The sequence below is a fragment of the Cyprinus carpio genome, chromosome B3 (assembly GCF_018340385.1).
Source record: "Cyprinus carpio isolate SPL01 chromosome B3, ASM1834038v1, whole genome shotgun sequence".
Lineage (NCBI taxonomy): Eukaryota > Metazoa > Chordata > Actinopteri > Cypriniformes > Cyprinidae > Cyprinus > Cyprinus carpio.
In genome coordinates this window covers 8,452,677-8,472,157 of record NC_056599.1, presented here as the reverse complement: position 1 = coordinate 8,472,157, position 19,481 = coordinate 8,452,677, and the positions used below count along the sequence as shown (strand labels likewise).

The 19,481-nt window shown below is 37.4% G+C and overlaps 1 protein-coding gene, 1 long non-coding RNA gene and 2 other non-coding genes across 5 annotated transcripts; 1 reads left to right on the top strand and 3 right to left on the bottom strand.

The window, feature by feature from the left end:
- Positions 1 to 139: 139 nt before the first annotated feature.
- Positions 140 to 14,668, top strand: LOC109075977 (fas-binding factor 1 homolog). Of its 2 annotated transcripts, XM_042719520.1 has the most exons (30): positions 140 to 574; positions 1,957 to 1,984; positions 2,069 to 2,122; positions 2,209 to 2,284; positions 2,510 to 2,567; positions 3,271 to 3,321; positions 3,408 to 3,516; positions 3,598 to 3,681; positions 3,792 to 3,827; positions 3,935 to 4,054; positions 4,141 to 4,264; positions 4,453 to 4,598; positions 4,700 to 4,796; positions 5,977 to 6,384; positions 6,462 to 6,533; positions 6,621 to 6,682; positions 6,896 to 6,996; positions 7,092 to 7,211; positions 7,290 to 7,390; positions 7,661 to 7,867; positions 8,046 to 8,153; positions 8,243 to 8,382; positions 8,453 to 8,571; positions 8,661 to 8,783; positions 9,973 to 10,158; positions 11,327 to 11,503; positions 11,575 to 11,712; positions 12,382 to 12,475; positions 12,557 to 12,660; positions 14,540 to 14,668. In XM_042719520.1, the coding sequence occupies exons 1-30, from the start codon at positions 572 to 574 to the stop codon at positions 14,606 to 14,608; spliced, it is 3,315 nt and encodes a 1,104-aa protein (XP_042575454.1). In that variant the 5' UTR covers positions 140 to 571; the 3' UTR covers positions 14,609 to 14,668. The 2 variants fall into 2 exon arrangements, with proteins under 2 accessions (XP_042575454.1, XP_042575455.1); XM_042719521.1 differs by lacking the exon at positions 3,792 to 3,827.
- Positions 14,626 to 15,881, bottom strand: LOC109101429. The gene is made up of 5 exons (XR_006154135.1): positions 15,724 to 15,881; positions 15,560 to 15,632; positions 15,155 to 15,194; positions 15,004 to 15,053; positions 14,626 to 14,721 (listed from the first exon to the last, which is right to left on the bottom strand). It is a non-coding gene; the product is annotated as an uncharacterized LOC109101429 (long non-coding RNA).
- On the bottom strand, positions 14,811 to 14,880 carry LOC122136935. The gene has a single exon (XR_006154421.1). It is a non-coding gene; the product is annotated as a small nucleolar RNA R38 (small nucleolar RNA).
- LOC122136936 lies at positions 15,273 to 15,349 on the bottom strand. The gene has a single exon (XR_006154422.1). It is a non-coding gene; the product is annotated as a small nucleolar RNA SNORD49 (small nucleolar RNA).
- Positions 15,882 to 19,481: the final 3,600 nt, after the last annotated feature.

The window sequence follows — 19,481 nt, the reverse complement described above, 5'->3', positions numbered from 1 at the left end:
GAGTCAAACCTTTAAATGCTATAAAACACTGTTGCACGGTCTGTTCCCTAAATACCAAAAAAACTTTCATTGTTTCTATCGATCAACAACTAAGTGCATGTGGACTACATTACCCATAATGCCTTATTGTAAACAGGAAGTGCGTCACGGTATTTCAAACCCGTAGAGCCCACAGCTCATACCGATTCATCACAGTGTTTCAGAATTACGTAAATAAATATAGTTTTACTTCTTAATCTTTCGCTGGAATGAAAGTGCGGCTTCGCGTGTGGGTTCTGGTCGCAGACACGCAGGATCTTTGACTCTGAGGAACTGATTCATCAACACTGAAGCTCTTCCCGTCCACAACACAGATCCGAGGATTGAGAAGTAAAATCAAATCCTGTCTGTATCCCTATCATCCAGACAGAACCCGAACCGGATCCAGCAGCAGAAGTGGATCTTTAACGGGTCCAGATCAGGTTTAATGATGATCAGCTGATCTCTCGTAGACGCCGCGCTGGTTTCCATTGGTAACGGGCACGCGCACAGATTTCACCATAAACAGTGTTTCTGTTGCAGGCGATCAGACATGGTAAACATCTGCTTCTTTCTAATTAAACCACAATACGCATCTAAAGTCGAAGTAAAATTAATAAATGCAAAGTAATATAGAAGTCCAAATTATGTGCATATTACTAATAAAAATTTTTTTAGTTTGGATATATATTTATGGTAGGCAATTTACAAACTATCTTCATGGAACTTGATCTTTACTTAATATCCTAATGATTTTTGGCATAAAAGAAAAATCTGTAATTTTGACCCATACAATGTATTGCTGGCTGTTGCTACAAATACACTCTTTATGATTTTTTTTTTTGGGTCACATAAAGTAATGCATTATTATCGAACAAGATATTACATATACAGTACAGACCAAAAGTTTGGAAACATTACTATTTTTAATGTTTTTGAAAGAAGTTTCTTCTGCTCATCAAGCCTGAATTTATTTGATCAAAAATACACAAAAAACAGTAATATTGTGAAATATTATTACAACTTAAAATAATAGTTTTCTATTTGAATATACTTTAAAAAATAATTTATTCCTTTGATGCAAAGCTGAATTTTCAGCATCATTACTCCAGCCTTCAGTGTCACATGTAACATCCAGTCTATCACATGATCATTTAGAAATCATTCTAATATTCTGATGTATTATGAGTGTTGGAAACAGTTCTGCTGTCTAATATATTTGATGAATAAAAGGTTAAAAAGAACTGCATTTATTCAAAATAAAACAAAAAAAAATTCTAATAATATATATTCTAATAATATATATTCTTTACTATCACTTTTTATCAATTTACCACATCCTTGCTGAATAAAAGTATTGATTTTATTTAAAAAAAAAAGAAAGAAAAAAAATTACTGACACCAAATTACTGACCAGTAGTGTATATTGTTATTACAAAATATTTATATTTTAAAAACATAGCTTCTTCTTTTTTTTTTTTTTTTTATTCATCAAAGTATCCTAAAAAGTATCACATGTTCCTGAAAAAATATTAAGCAGCAGAACTGTTTCCAAATTTGATAATGAATCATCATATTAGAATGATTTCTAAAGGATCATGTGATAATGATCCTAAAAATTCAGCTTTGCATCACAGAAATAAATGATAATTTAAAGTATAATAAATTTAAAAAACAATTATTTTAAATTGTAATAATATATCACAATATCATTTTTTTTTTTCTGTATTTTTGATCAAATAAATGCAGGCTTGATGAGCAGAAGAAACTTCTTTCAAAAACATTAAAAATAGTAATGTTTCCAAACTTTTGGTCTGTACTGTACATTTATGTGCAGATATCAATGTTATTTGGTAGTGTTGAGAGCAGAAGAGAACTGTAGCTAAAACTGTAAAATGCATACGAGCTGCTCAGTCGTCTCATCTTCATCTTTTGCAGACTTCGAAACAGAAGAAGGGGCTCAGAAGTGAGTTTTCTGTTCAGCTCATATCTGTGTTTATGTCTCATATTTTAGTTTAGGGTATGATATGAACTGTGATCTTTCTCCCAGGCTCTATAGATGACGTGTTAGGAGATCTTCTGGGTGATGATGATGATGATGAAGGTATTATTCACAGATCTAGTCACAGTATGTTTAATGGAAGTGAATGAGCTGTACCTGGTGTGAAGGTGAGTGTCTTTGGTCCACAGGTCCAGTGAAGGTGCGCTCACCTGCAGCCGTGTCCAGCAGACCTGCGGCCGTCCTCACGTCCCGCAGCGGCAAGAGGTGAGCGCTGCATCTCTAAGCTGATTGGTTACATTTAATCAGATGGTCTGTGTGAAGCCCTTGTGCTGAGCTTCATTTGGGTAACAACTCATAAGCAAGAACATGTGCAAGTCACATCATAAGATACACATGTAGCACACACAGCTGAATAAACTTCCGCAGCCTGATAACTGAGACACAGATAGTCCTTCACCAGTGTAAACGGCCCATAAACCTGCTTTTCAGTTCGCTTCTGGACGATGATTTCTTCAGTAAACTGGCAGAAGAGGCTGAGAAAGATGAGGTGAGACGCACGCTCACAATAAAAGCTGAAAATACAAGAAAAGCTGCAGAAATTAAACACTTTTAATGGCTAATATTCAATTAAGTTCAATTTATATTTATAAAGCACTTAAAAACTACATAGAATGCTGTAAAAATAAAAGAAATTCAAATAAAACAGTCAAAAGAGTTGTCTTTTATCCGTGTGTGTTTGAAATTCATCATGCATTAATACAGGAAATATGAAGAACTCACGTTTAAATAAATTCTCAAAGCTTAGATTTATTGCACCGTATAGAGTACCGCTCATATACTATTATAATTTTTTAATATTACAATAATATTATTGCAGTATTACAACTCTGGATTAGTTTTTATTTTAGTATTTCTCATTTTCATTTCAACTTTGAAGTTTTAGTGATTTTGCTGTGTGTTTTTGTCATTTTTAAATTAGTTTTTATTTTTCTCAATATGTCTTTGTAGCTTTTATTTATTTATTTTATTTCAGTTTAGTACATCTAGTTAAACTAAATAAAAATGAGAAATATTGCCTCAGTAACAAGTTTTTAATAATATTATGTTTTAGTTAATGTTTACTTTAGGTAACTTTTTATGGTTTTAGTTTACAGTAATAACCCTGTGTCTACTAAACTGGAAACAAAGCCCCTCAACGCTTCCGTCTCTTCTATAAATCTTAATTACATCTGTTTGCGTTTGTGTCTCAGGGCTCTGACGTGTCTGAGGCTGATCCTGCCGCTCTGCTGGACAGCATGAAGGTAAACCAGGCTGCTGCTCTCTGATTGGCTGAAACATGAGCTATGACATCAAAGTGATGCCGTCATTCTGATTTTGTTCGTTCCAGAACATGGATGACATGGATGCAGATCTGTTCAGCTCCAAGAAGAAGCCGAGCTCGGCTCCTGTTCAGAGGAGAGACTCCAAAAGAACCGGAGACAAGAGCAAACCCACCGGTGCATTTCTGTACACTGAGGTTTAACTAATGATCTGATTCTCAAATGACCGTTTTTAAAGTGTTTCATGTGTCTTTACAGAAGACACGGTTCCTGAAGACAAAAAAAAGCCCAGTTCTGCTCCGGCCTCCACAGCGAGAGCTTACAAGAAGTTCAGCTTTCTGGGTAAGTGACAAAACCAGTGCTGCTTCTCTTGACAGCATCTTACAGGTCAAAATGCTTCATGAGGGTTCTGAGGAATGATTTTTCCCATTTTCACGCTGCATGTGGTTCAGATGATGAAGGTGGAGGTCTCGATCCTCCTGATGAAGGTAGCCAAACACAGAGGGACAGTTGAGCTTTTCGCAAAAACTTAGTGAAAAAAACACCTCTGTAAACTCTGAAGTTAAACTTGATGGCTGTTCTTTGTATTTCACAGATAAAGTGGACGATTCGTTGGATGATTTACTGGATGATCTGGAACACAAGCAGAAGACGACTAAGAAAACCGAGCCTCCGTCCTCTTCCTCACCAGCCGCTCCTCAGAAAACAGAGACGGGTGAGAGAGCCGTGACGTCTCACTGAAACAGAAGATGAACCCAGCAGCTCGTCGACGTCTCTGTCTGTTTCTGTGTGTTTTAACAGCAGCTGCTGTGAAGAAGAGAGATGATCTGACGTTTGATGACGATGAAGATGATCTGATGGACGCTCTGGGCTTCGGAGGAACACACAAAACACAAGGAAACGGAAAGGCACAGAAAAAAGACAGGTAACGTGTCTGCAGACCTGAATTAAGGCAGTTTGTAGGAGGTTTGGATAAAACCAGTTAAATGTCCTGTTTATAACATCAAAATTAAAATGAACAACATGGGACAGTTAAGAAAAAACCCTGTTAATGTAGATTAACATTATATGCAGATTACTGACATAACTGTACAACCCGTCCTCTGTGATCAGTGATCCTCCTCTGAGAGCTCGCACACGACTGGATGAGATCCTGGGCCGAGGAACGTCTCCTCGTCTGCTGGAGAGACCCGTCACGGGAGAGAAGAAAGACACGCCACAGCCTGAGAAACAGCCGGAGAAGAGCTCTGCTGGAAAAGGTGATACAGTCTCAAATGATACTGACTTAACAAATGCATGAATTCAAACCAAGCTCTTGAAATGGATGAATAAGCTGTACCCTCTGGTCCTGCTCCCGCAGTCTCTCTGATGGATGAGGAGGACTTCACATTCGGCTCCTACCAGCCCACCATGGGCTCGACTCCAGAGGGCCGGCAGTCCCGCAGACAGTCGGTCAGGTGAGATGAGTCAAACAAGAATTTGACATGTTTACTGAAAGCTGACTAAATGCAAACTTTCTAAAATGATTTCATGTTAACACAATAGGATGTAGACAAAATGTTACACAATATTTACTCTGTGTATTAAAATATACAGTTATAACAATGCTATCTGTAGATTTGATTCTTATAATACTAATATTGCGTTAATTAATAATAAAGGTATTTACATTAACCTCTTACTGAATTAATGTAAAAAAAAAAATCACATTTAATACAATGTTTTTTAAAAATTAAAATCAATCAAAAAAAAATGTATTGATGTAATATAATTTAGTAATAAAATGCAAGACCTCAACTTCCTAAAATTTCATGTCTACCCATTAACACAATACAATATGCACAGAAAATTGATTCAAAAACAAAGAAAAATATAATAATATAAATAATAACAAAAGTATCTGTAGATTTTTTCCTCAATAATGCAGTCAAATGAATCATTGTTACTGTATTAATATTCAAAATATCTTTAATATAATGATTAAAATTAAATCAGTTAGTTAAAACAAAATATAAATATTACAATAATACATGAATACTTCACAATTAATGTAATATCATTACTTTTCATTATTTTTTAATACACTAAATTCTTTTAATTTAACTAAATTCAAGATCTTGACTTCCTAAAGTTTATATCTACTAACACATCTATTAACACAACACAAGATGTACGCATATTGATCTTTCTACACAATATTTCCTGAACATTCACTAAAATATTCAAAAATAAAGATGAATAATATTGCTATTATTAGATTCTGCCCTCATAATGCAGTAAAATTAAAATTAGTTAATTGAAAGGCCATACATTTACCATAATGTATGAATACTTCACAATTTATGCAATACATCATTTTAAAATTATATTTTACATTAAAAGAATGCACGATGTCAACTTCCAGAAGTCATTTAATTTTTACCTATTAACACGAAACAACAAAATGTCCACAAAATTGATTCTTTTACAAATGATTAGCTTAAAATTAGCTAAAAAACAAAAAAACATGAACCGTATCAATACTTTTTCAGGATGGAGGCAGGCAAGCAGATTTACCATCATAGTTTGTTCTGCATTGTTTATACATCTGTATATTTTATATTACTGTATACTCAGTGTTGCTCTGTATGATGTCAGATTCTCGACTGAAGACGTGAGCGTTCACTCGCCCGAACACAAACCCAAACCCTCCACACGCGCCGCCCGGCCCAGATCAGACTGGCTCGGCCTGAAGCAGGATGAAGAGGAGCAAAAGATGAAGGAGGAACCCAAACAATCTGCACCAGAGACCCTGAAGCCCCCGGCGTCACCCTCCACAGCGGCCCGTAAAGAGACACCCGCTTTAAACACAGCAGATCCCCCGGGAGCACCCTCGTCTCCTAAAACCCTCTCAAAACCAGTGAAGAGAGACGAGGACGAGGAAGACGACTGGCTCGCCGGAGCGCTGAGCCGCAAGAAAACACAGTCAGTCAGCCAATCAGAGGACAGAGAGAGGAAACAGGAAGTTTCATCAGGTCTGGGGGAGGAAGTGGACGTGTTTGTCAGGTGAGCGTTTTTAATGAATGTGGGATAGGAATGGATAATGAAGCACTAAGAGTTCTCAACGTGTGACGTATTTGCAGCTCTATATCAAATGTGCCTTTAGCCCCACGAAGACGTCAGGACGAGTCTCCCGTCCCAAACCCAGAGCTCAGGTACAGTCAACACAGAGTCAATCACTGCTGTCAATGTGATTAACACTGGACTAAATGAAGTGTGTGTGTGTGTGTGTGTGTTTCCAGCAGAGAGTCTACTGGCGTCTCCATCCAACACAACGCAAGCTCAGAAACTCAACTCAAACCTGGTACAGTGAAACACAGCACTGTTAAACCACACACTACACTCTAAAATTTCAGGTTTTAGAGTTTTAAAATTGAGATTTCAATTTGTGAAAAAAAATTTGATAGTGAAATATAAATGTAAATGAAGGAAATAAAATGGGAGATTATATTCTGCATAAAGAAAGCACATATTCTATAGTGTGAAAATAATGTTTTTAAAACGGCTGTTGTTTCAGTGTTTCCACAGAAGTCTCCTGCAGAGGGCGCTGTACCTGCGACACAAACACACACACCTCTGTCTGCAGACAGTCTTCAGCAGCTACTCATACAGCAACAGGTTACACACACACACATATAATACAAAACATGCTGTAATGGTGATTAATGTCATGTAATGAAGGGTTGTGTGTGTGTGTGTGTGTGTGTGTGTAGCTGGCTCAGTCTCAGCTGTGGGGTCTGAGCGGCTCTCTGGACTCACAGAGACTCAGGGACACGGACCATCAGCATGACGTGACGTCACTGCAGAAACGCATCATTCAGCTGGAGGGACAGGTACAGTTACCTCAGACTGATTGTTCAGGACACTCCCGCTGAATGCAGGAACTGAGATCTTCAAGCGTCTGTGTTCAGGTGAGGAGTTTACAGCTGGAGAGAGACCAGAATCAGATGCTGTTAGAGAGCGTTCAACAGAGACACAAACAAGACACTGAGCTCATGGAGAACATGCACAGGTAACACACACACACACAGAGGTAACACACACACACACACACACACACACACACACACACACACAGAGGTAACACACTCTCTCTCTCTCACACACACACACACACACCATCTCTCTCTCTCTCACACACACACACACACACACACACACACACACACAGAGAGGTAACACACTCTCTCTCTCTCACACACACACACACCATCTCTCTCTCTCTCACACACACACACACCAGTAAGAGTGTCATTTGGCATGATGTATGTGCTCGTCTCAGAGCTCGTGTGAAGCTGCTGGAGGAATCGGCTGCTCAGCGAGAGCTGCGCTCGCGGCAGGAGAACGAGGACCTGGCGGAGAGACTGGCTGTGGTCACACGTCTGGTGGAGCAGGAGAGAGCAGAGATGCAGGCGCAGCAGCAGCGCAGACTCACGCAGTGTCAGCAGGACAGAGACAGAGAGGTGGAGAGACTCAGAGACCTGCAGAGGTGATGCACACACACACTCCATGAAAGTTAAAAGTGTTCATTTAATTCATTATTAGCATTTCATAATAATAATGATAATGATGGAAAAAAAAAACTTTAGCGCAAAGTTAAGTCCTTTAAAGCTGACCATGGTTACAGAAAAAGTGTAAAACAGGCCTGTTTCATTAACATGTCACAGGAAGTCCATCCTGGAGATGAAGAGAGATCATGAAGAACAGATCCAGCGTCTGAAGAAACTGAAGGACGAGGAGATCGACGCGGTGACCAGCGCCACGTCTCAGACCAGGTGCTGCATGTCACAGACGAGACGTCCCTCAGCGGTTTGAGCTGGATCTCACGGAGCTTCTGTGTGTGTGTGTGTGTGTGTGTGTGCAGGTCTCTGACGGTGGTCATCGAGCAGATGGAGCAGTTCTCCCACAGGCTGGGCGATCTCTCGTCTCGGGTGGAGAGTTCACATGAAAACACAGCGCAGGGACTGGAGATCGGAGCCAGACAGAGAGACCAACAGCTCAGAGGTACAAACACAAACATCTCCAGACCTGTGCAGAACAGATCAGCGGATCTAACTCTGTCATTCACTCCCAGTTCTGCAGGAGCGCTTGAGTCAGCAGCAGCGTGAGATGGCCGAAGAGAGGTCACGACTCAAAGAGGTCATCGCCAAGATGGACACACAGCTGGCCGAGCAGCAGAGACAGCTGGAGAAGGTCAGGAAACCCCTCTGGATCCACATCACGTGTTAAGTCTGAACATGGATGAGTGTTTAACGTGATGTTACTCTGGTTTGTGTGTTCAGGAGCGCTGGCGGGTCACGTCAGAGCAGGTCAAAGCTGAATCATCTCTGCGAGGACTGGAGGAGGAGAGACGCACCATGATGCAACAGTTCAGCATGGAGAGAGAGGAGCTGGAGAGGGCAAAGGTCAGATGCGAATCGACACGGCATCGCTCATTAAATAAGAAAAAGAACTCTTACTGGACTCATTTCACAAGTCAAGTTAACACCCCATATATACAGTACAGACCAAAAGTTTGGAAACATTGCTATTTTTAATGTTTTTGAAAGAAGTTTCTTCTGCTCATCAAGCCTGCATTTATTTGATCAAAAATACAGAAAAAAGCAGTAAAATTGTGAAATATTATTACAACTTAAAATAATAGTTTTCTATTTGAATATACTTTAAAAAATAATTTATTCCTGTGATGCAAAGCTGAATTTTCAGCATCATTACTCCATCCTTCAGTGTCACATGTAACATCCAGTCTATCACATGATCATTTAGAAATCATTCTAATATTCTGATTTATTATGAGTGTTGGAAACAGTTCTGCTGTCTAATATATTTGATGAATAAAAGGTTAAAAAGAACTGCATTTATTCAAAAAAAAAAAAAAAAAAAATTCTAATAATATATATTGTAATGATATAATTTCTTTACTATCACTTTTTATCAATTTAACACATCCTTGCTGAATAAAAGTATTGATTTTATTTAAAAAAAAGAAAGAAAAAAAATTACTGACCCCAAATTACTGACCAGTAGTGTATATTGTTATTATAAAATATTTATATTTTAAAAAAACATAGCTTCTTTTTTTTTTTTTTTTTACTTTTTATTCATCAAAGTATCCTAAAAAAAGTATCACATGTTCTGAAAAAATATTATTAAGCAGCAGACTGTTTCCAACTTTGATAATGAATCATCATATTAGAATGATTTCTAAAGGATCATGTGATAATGATCCTAAAAATTCAGCTTTGCATCACAGAAATAAATGATAATTTAAAGTATAATAAATTTAAAAACAATTATTTTAAATTGTAATAATATATCACAATATTACATTTTTTTCTGAATTTTTGATCAAATAAATGCAGGCTTGATGAGCAGAAGAAACTTCTTTCAAAAACATTAAAAATAGTAATGTTTCCAAACTTTTGGTCTGTACTGTATATTTATTACATTTTATATGAATCATATATTTGATTAAAACAAGACGTTGTTTAACACCATTAGTATAAATACAGTAATGGGATTTCTGAAAAATAATCAGGCTGGATGACGTGTGTCTGAAATCACAGTATAATTAAATCTGTCTGTCTGTGTCAGAGCGCTCTGCTGGAGGAGCAGCAGTCCGTCATGCAGCACTGTGCAGAAGAGCGCAGGAAGCTGGCGGCCGAGTGGAGCCGCTTTCACTCGCAGGAGAAACTGCGTCAGGAGCACGTCGAGAGAGAGGCCAGCCGAGCCATGGAGAGAGACGCACACAGAGAGGGGTCCATCATCAGCATGGCACAGGTCAGCACAGCACCGCCAGTTCATAGCACAGTACAGGCCAAAATATGGATCATGCTGTTATAGCTAATATTAATCGAGATGAACAATACAGACAGTTTTGAACCTATATGAGCCTAAAAGTGATAATGAATTGAGCTAGATGCTGATGTTTACATGCAAACACAAACAGCACAATGCTAAGTCATACAGTAGTAGTGTGTCTTAGTACTATGAAAACATATTTGTGATTTATATCACTATTTTTCACTTTTTATGCACAATTCCAAGTTATCTTATTATTGGAAGTTAACATATCAAAATAAAGCAATATTTTTGGTTCAGCCAAAATAGCTAAAAATAAACAAATACATTTTCCTATGTGTAATAAATGAATAATAACAATTCAGTACAGCGAAAATAGCTAAAAATAAATGAACATGCCTCATCTAAGTGCAAACATCTTGCTTTTGTTACATTTTTTGTTATATGTTGCAAATTATGATTTTTTGTTACTTGCATTCTATGATCTAAAGTCACAATTAAAATCAGAATTTTAGTTGAAAGTTGAAAACCTCTAAGAAATGTTAGAATTCTGAGGAAAAAAGTCTAAATTGCAAATATATAAAGATATAATATTTTACATTAAAGAGTTTAGATTAAATGTACATTTTAATATTAACAAAGAAACCTTTTTCAAAATGCAGAATAAATAAAAAGTGATATTCAATGAAAAAAAATGTTTTAGGATGATTTTTTATATTCATATATAATATTTTAGTAGTATAGTATTAGTACAATATAGTGTATTATGTTTTAGTATTTATTAATATTTTAAATTTAGATGTGTTTAAAAAGTAAGTATAAACTAAATTTAAATTCAAATTTCTAAACTAAATGTAGTTTAAATTGTATTGATTTTAAAATGTGCTTTTGCCATTTTTAGTAGTTTTTTAGTTTAAGGTCATCAAATATTTAAAATTATTTTATTTCAGCTTTATTTGAATTAAAGAAGACTATTTTAATAGATTTAGTTAAAAAACAAGACTGCCAACGTACAATACAAGATAAGTTTATACAGTCAGCCGCAGGTGGTCAGAGGAGAGCGGTTCACAAGTGAGAGGGACTGGTGACATCAGATGAGAAAGGAAGGCGCAGTGATTAAATCACATTTTTCTGGTGTGATACTCAGGAGCAGGCGGATCTGAAGCTGCGCGCCGGAGAGCTGAAACAGAAGGAGGAAGCGCTGCTGCGAGAGAGAGACGGTCTGGAGAAACTGAGACAGGAGCTGGACGCTGAGAAAGACAGACTGAGCGCCACGGCTCTGAGACTCAAGACACGAGCGCAGGAGGTGGAGGGCTTCAGTAAGGTAAAACACTGCAGCAGCAGATCTGTGTGTGTGTGTGTGAGAGAGCGCTGATCGCTGATCCTGTGTCACAGCTGGCGTCCGAGCGCTTTGAGGAGGGAGAGCGAGCGCTGCGAGAGGCCAGACAGGTGGAGGCCGAACATCAGACACGACTACGCAACATCCACACACAGATGGAGAGACTACGACAACAGGAGCACAGCCTACAGCAGGTCTCACACTGACCACAAACACTGTCACTAAATGACTTTAAAATAAAGAAATGGAAACGATATATGGGTCAAACACAAAAAAGGGGTTTCTAGCATTAAAACAATGCAAGTTTAATACAGCTTCACATTTCTTACATGTGCTAGAATGTGTCCTGTTTATTTTTTCTGAGCAAAAAAATAATGACTATCATACATTTACAATGATTTACAGAGGAGACACACTAAAAATCCAGCTCCCCGGGCGCTGGATATAGCTGCCCACTGCTCCGGGTGTGTGTTCACGGTGTGTTCACTTCTCACTGCTGTGTGTGTGCACTTGGATGGGTTAAATGCAGAGCACCAATTTCGAGTATGGGTTACCATACTTGACAAATGTCACGACTTTCACTTTCATGTCTTTCATTGTAACAATAGTTTATAATAGTTTACCGATTCAAATGGACTGTGCAATCAAACTAATTCATTAAGATGAACCAGACTTCCCAAAACTACACACAGTCTAAGAGAGAGGATATTTAGGAGCATGTGTGACTGTGTTGACAACAGTTTTGTGATTCCACACCACTGTTTGATGGTGCTGGTAAAGCCGCACTGTACTGAAAACAGCTGAACTAATGATAAATGATGTAGTTCCTCATGGCTGTGTAACTCTGCTGGTGTGATCTGCAGGAGCGTCTGAGGATGACGGATCATCACAGAGACATGGAGCGACTGAGACACACTCTTCCCGTCCATCCAGGGACGTCAGCACCTCTCATCACAGGTAATCTGTTCATACAGACTCACCACAGGCGTTCAGTGTGTCAGACAGTCAGTCATGTGTGTGTGTGTGTGTGTTTGTCAGATTTCTCTCCAGTGTTAGCCAGCACACACCTGAGCCCCGCTGTGAACCCGCTGCCCGCTGAACTACACGCCCGCCTCGCCCTCATCAAACACACCGCTGAGAAGGTACAGAAACACACGTTCACTTCAGTTCCCCAGTGATGACGCTTTCTGATGCATTAGAGAGGACTGTAACCATTCAAATGACCACTGCAGTAAAACACTCCACATTAAAGAGGTTTAACATGTTCAACTAAAAATAAGCTCAAGGGTGTATTATATGCATGTATGTATACTCATAGTATGTGCAAAAATGCATGAATAAATTAATAAATACTTAAAAAGGGAAAGGTATCACCATATAAACAAACCAGAACAATCCTCACATAAATGGCAAGTTTCTGAACTACTCCAGTGAAAAATTAAAATAACGATTCGGTCTCCAAAAAGCAAATATTCCAATATGCAGCAAAAAATAAATAAATAAATAAATAAATAAATAATTTTTTTTGGACTATTTAACTATTTAGGTTGGAGGCAAAAACCCAATGATGTAAGATACATAACACTAGCATGCTACATAAACATTAAGTACAAAATGAGCTCAAGAGTATATTATATGCATATATATATATATATATATATATAAATGAAGTGAATATTTCAGTGCATAAACAAACAAACAATAACTCTCATAAATGCTAAAAGTTTCTGAACGACCCCAGTCAAAAACTACATATAATGGAAGAAAAAATCCATTGTCAATATTCAAATAACTTAAAAATCTAATTAAAATAATATTGAAAGATCTGACCAGAATTTTGAATACTAGTGAAAAAATGTAAATAAGCAACTATTCAGTGTGACAAGCACAATCACATAAATACATAAACAGAAGAGATCTCACCATATTCCCATTGATGTTGAAGCCAATAATCCAGTCAATCCAGTTTAAATGGCTTTTCTAATCCACTTCAACATAAAATGTAGTCAACTAGAGCAGGTGTAACACATGTAAACCACTGAGCATCAAACAATCACAACAAACCTGTGCACGATTGCTTGTGGCCGGAGTGTGTAGTTATCATAATCATAATCGCTGGTGAACTGTTGAAATCCTGCCGTCTGCAGTCTGAGATTAAATGGCATGGAGGAACTATAATGTTCGGTTCACTTTTGAAATGATTTTTATTTTCCAGCTGATGAACGATAAAAACATTGACAGCCAATCAGAATCCACCCTGCATTCAAAGCAGCAGATGACAAAACTACAGTGCGCACTCATATTAACACATTATCAGCCACTGACTCCCTCCAATCATGACACACTTGAACGCCTTGCGAAATCTTTCTTTCTCAAAACAAATTCACAAGGATTCCTACTAAAATGAATGGATTTTATCATTTAACAGTAAACGTGACCGCACTTTTACCCACAATTCTTAAATAAGCTTTAAATAGCACGTCAATAGATTCTTACAGTGTGTTCTCACAGTATACAAATTCTCAGTTTATTTGCAGAAATATGCAGGATACAGTACAGCTAGTGATTTTTGGGATGAGTTAAACAGATTTTTATTTTAAATATTTAAAAAATGAACAGAAGGCAGTGAGTATGTGTATGTAAAATGCTGCATTACAAACACAGCAATTGTGCTTTGAGATAACGTTCACAACTGCTAACATCTTTTTTGACAATAAATTTAGGTTTTTCATTTATTTGGGACTTAAGTCAGACTATTTTTGGCCCCATTGGTTTCCAATAGAAATCTCGATTATGAGAAAAATCATAGGTTTAATATCTTTAAATCACATGAAGTGTAATAAACTCAAATGCTTATATCTACAGTAACTATAGTCAGCCACAAACCACTAAAATCATTAGGCTGTCCTTTATTTTAACAATTTGCATTTAAGTAATGCCATTATTGCCTCAGAGCAAATATTTCTGCTAAATTGGCAACATCCCACCCATGCTAATGGTTTCTGGCCATTTCTCCAACAGGACAGAGACTTCCTGCAGGAGGAGCAGTACTTCCTGGACACTCTGAAGAAAGCCTCATACAACACATGACCACACAGAGACAGGAATAGTTTTGATATGCTTTATTTGATAATAAACACGGTAAAGAGATGTTTTATGGTCTGACATCAATCTCCAGCATTCACGGTCCCCATGGAGCGTATCTGCAAAAATTGAAAAACCAGTCACTTCAGTTAAAAAATGGTTTTTAAAAAAAAAAAAAAAAAAAAAAAAAAAAAAAAATACACATTTAACAAGCCTCAGGTACCAAAACTCCACATGTGTTTTTCAGACAGGGATAACTTCTCTCATCACAGGCTTGAATGAATAAACCTAAACGCTGACCTTGGGTCAGATTTTCTTTATAACAGACTATTCTGACCAAAAAGCATTGAATTACACCACTTACAACCCTGAATTTATAGTAAAACACTACTTGTACGTACAGCTCCGTATCCAAGTGAATCAGGACACTCCATGATGGTTTCAGCTCCATCTGTACAGAGAAAACACATCAGATGGGTTAGTTAAAGCTTACAGAAGCACGCTCATCTCAGGAAGATGCAGCCAAACAGAATTAAAGGTTAAGAGCTCTACCTGATCAGTGCAGAATCAGCGTTTAGATACAGACGTTCACCTGTTGAGAGAAAAATCACTTGATCAGATATCTCCTGTCTCCAGAACAGACTGATGCACCTCACATCTGCTCGTTGTGTCTCAGAATGAGTTTGCTTTGCCCTCGTCAGTTCTCGCATCAGACGGCACTTCCTATATAGCAGTTTCATCACAGAACACAACCCCACCATCAATCAATACCTCGTGCATCTGAGGAACAAATGCCTCTAAATACACGAGTCAAAAAAAAAAAAGTACCCCAGATTCAGTTCAGTAATAAACTATGTATAAACGAACTTAACCAAGTTAAACCTCTAATGACTTAAGGTGTTCCTTAATGTTAGATTTTTACATTGAAATGCACAAAAAATACATCTGAATACCCACCATTTTCATGACCTGCGCGTGATCATCACACAGTAAATCAGCCAGCAGATAATCACGAGCACGTGAATCCAGCCTGCAGAAAAACAAGGAGGAAACCCGTGAAAACCACTGCTGTGCTTAATATCAGCGTCAAATCAATAAAACCAGCTTTGAACGAGACTTACATTCATCACGGTGGCTTGCGCGCGCTGCGATGGGATCCTCGCGTGTAATTCATTATGAACATGCTTTATTTGAGCGGCTCTGTCCTCTCTGTTTGGGGAAGAACAACCACTCACGTGCTGCTGAGAGAAAGAGAGCGAGCGGCAGAGAGCGTCCGCTTTTATAGCGCTGGAGCGTCACGACCCACGTGACTATGGCTGTGTTCCACTCGGTAGTGATCATCCATGTGCCCTGCTCCCTTCAAAGCTGAGTTTTGGAGGGTTCAAAGGTGTAGCGTTCAAAATAACGGTCACTCGGAACTCACTTATTAAGAAACATATATCGAGTTCTGTCTGGAATGATCCTACAGCGCAGCTTTCATTAGTGTCTCCTTCTAAGTGCCCTTCGAAGGCAGCATTAATGAGTTTGGCACGTTGGAAATGCCATGTGGAAACCGTGATGCGTGCTGGGAAAATGAAGCGCTTTATAAAATAAAGGTATAAGAAATAACATTTAAAAAAAACATATTCACATTATTGCTACGTATTTGTAATTATAAATTTTAAATATATGTGAAAAATGTGATTTCTCTATCCACTGCACAATTTAACATGTTTTCACCCCCTATTTAGATTTACAAAATAAAGGTCATTAAAACAATGAACAACTTGGCTAAATGAACGTTTTTTTTTTGTTTGTTTTTGTTTTTTTTTATATTTAAAAAGTCACATAATTGCATATAAGGTAATGGGTAATAAAAGTAAACATACCTTATTTGTAAAAACTAATTAAGTCTATATCTAATGTAATGTTATGTGAGCTTCACATATGTTCCACATTTTGATGCACAGACAGACCATTTTCTTTCCAAAGCATTGTTTTTACAGAAATGATAATCAGTGATAATAAGATGACAAATATGACCAGTCTGCAACATCAAGAAGCAGAAAGAAATGAACAAAACAAGTGTTTGAAAATGACCGTGCTAACCAAGGGAAGATGAAGTCCAGTCTCACAAATCTTTGTTTTCACCTGTCGTGGTTTAGTAGGCTATACTGGTTTCAAACAATATCTGTTGGTTAACAATTTAACACAATTAATCCACATGGGTTTTCAGACGAGATTTGAACTGAGAGCTTGAGTATTTTACATAAATATCAGTTTATATACAGTGCCCTCCATAAGTATTGGAACAGTTAAGACAGATTTGTTCTGTTTGCTGTGGAGTCAAGAAATCTGTAAATATGATTTAAAGATGAATATGAGACAAAACTACAGAATGTCACATTTTATTATTGGGTGATTCAACACAAAGATGTTTTACCAGCTAAGAAGATCAGCACTTTTAGAGTTTCATCTCCCTATCTGATGTGAGCATAAGTATTGGAACAGTTGCCTCACAGGCCTTTCTAAGTGTTCAGCTGTGTCCTGTTGCATTAATTCTTCAGATATTAAAAGCAGGGGATGTGTCTTATCAGTTATATCCATTGCTTCTGCATTCTAACTCTTGTATTCGATGATGACACACACAAACCAGGATGAAGACGAGGAAACTGACTCTGAAAGAAAAGCAAGAGTTTGGATGCTAAAAGAAAAGAGGAAGTCGATTAGAACTAAAGGAAAAACAAAGGGCATGGAGAAATCAAGAGTTTGGAAACTACCGGCGACATCAGAAACCAACGACGACCTGATCAGCTGAGAAAATCAACAGTAGCTGATGACAGATGAATAATAAAAGCTGTGAAAATTAACCCTAAAATACATGTCTGTAAAATCACCAACAACCTCCAGAATGCTGGGGTGATGCTCTGTCCATCTACAGTCCGGAGGAAAATTTGACACAGAATTACAGAAGTTACACAGCAAGATGCAAACCTCTGATCAGCACCGAAAATAGAAAGGCAAGATTCTTCACAAAGATGGGCCAGTAGAGTTTTGGAACTGAGTTGATGGACTGATAAGACAAAGATTAACCTTACCTAAGTAATTGGAAAGAAAAGTGTGGAGAAAAAAGGGAACTGCAAATGATCCTAGGCATACAACCTCATCTGTAAAGCTTGGTGGAGGTGGTGTCATGGCATGGGCATGCATGGCTGTCTCTAGAACAGGACCTCTTCATTTTAATGATGACTTGATGTATTATGGCAGCAGCAGAATTAATTTGGAAGACGTACAAAATCATCTTTGTTACCAATATTCAAGAAAATGCCACCAAACTCATTAGAAAGCACTTCATATTAGATCAGGACAATGACCCAAAACACCCTGCCAGTTCAGTCAAGGACTTTATCAGGGCAAAGAAATGTAAAGTCTTAGATTGCCCAAATCAATCTCCAGATTTAAATCTGATTGAACATTAATTTCATCAGCTGAAGAGAGAGACTAAAGACACAAACTCCCCAACAACAAGCAAACAGTTGGAATTGGCTGCATTAAAAGTGCTGGGGAAAAAGCATTTCAAAGCATAAGACCAAGAGTCTGCTGATGTCTATGTGTTGCAGACTCACTGCTCTGATCGCATGCAAGGGATCTGCAACTAAATATGAGCTTTTAATCTTTTACATCTGCCTTAAATTCAGCTGTTCCAATACTTATACTCACATCAAATAGAGGGATGACCTAATAATAAAATGTGACCTTTTTATTTGGTAAAAACATGTATGTCTCAAAGACCTCTTTGTGACATCTGTAGTATCTCTTTCTCTTTGTGTGTTGTAGCTATATTTAGTTCACTATAGTCTACCCTACATTATATTAATATAAGATTTTTTTGGGGGGTAGAGCTGAAACCACATTATATTAATATAAGATTTTTTTGGGGGGTACATCCAAAACCTCACTTCATAACTTTCACGCACATCCTCTAAATACACAATTGGGGGGTAGAGCTGAAAGCGTACTTCATTATTTTTACGCACAGCCTTTCAATACTTCATTTGATAGCGTGCATGTACATTTGCGAATGACACATGCGCACTAGAAATTTGATCCTTGTATAGCCTGCTCTTTTTCTCTCCAAACTTAATGAGTGATTAAAATGTTTTTATACTGGTGTAAACTAGAGTATCAGTAAAAATATAAAATATATACACTCTTCACTTTGATCAATTAGTAATTTTGGTCGGCCGGCCACTCCTGGGAAGGTTCACCACTGCTCCCAGTTTTCTCCATTTGTGGATAATGGCTCTGACCGTGGTTCACCGGAGTCCCAAAGTCTTAGAAATGGCTTTATAACCCTTTCCAGACTGATACATGTCAACTATTTTGTTTCTCATCTGTTCTTGAGTTTCTTTAGATCGTGGCATGACGTGTTGCTCTTGAAGCATGCTTCACTTTGTCAGACAGGTTCTGTTTAAATGATTTCTTGATTTAGCAGGTCTGGCAGTAATCAGGCCTGGGTTTGGCTAGGGATATTAAACACAGATTTCTAAAATAATGTGGTTAATCACAGTTCTTATTCATATTTTGTTGTTGTTGTTTTTTTGCATATTGGAATCATGAAAGAACTGTGATTAACCACATTATTTTAGAAAGCTGAGCAGATATATTATACTATGGTAATTCTGTGTTTTTATTGACATGATATGTCATAATATTTTTTATATGTAGCCTATTATGGTAACTGTGATGTTTTTGATTGGATATGTGTTATTGTAGCATCACTGTTATACTGTTATAGTTTCATTAATATTGTAAATTAGTTTTTTAGTTTGGACTCTAGTTAGCTTGATTTTTTTTTTTTTTTATAATTTAAATAATTTTAAATGTTTTGGTCATTTTT

Excerpts from the sequence above, each read along its gene's own strand:
- LOC109075977 (XM_042719520.1), top strand. Across the intron at positions 3,682-3,791 it reads CAAGAAGTTCAGCTTTCTGG|ATGATGAAGGTGGAGGTCTC; the intron begins GTAAGTGACAAA and ends CATGTGGTTCAG. Across the intron at positions 11,713-12,381 it reads AGGAGCACAGCCTACAGCAG|GAGCGTCTGAGGATGACGGA; the intron begins GTCTCACACTGA and ends TGTGATCTGCAG.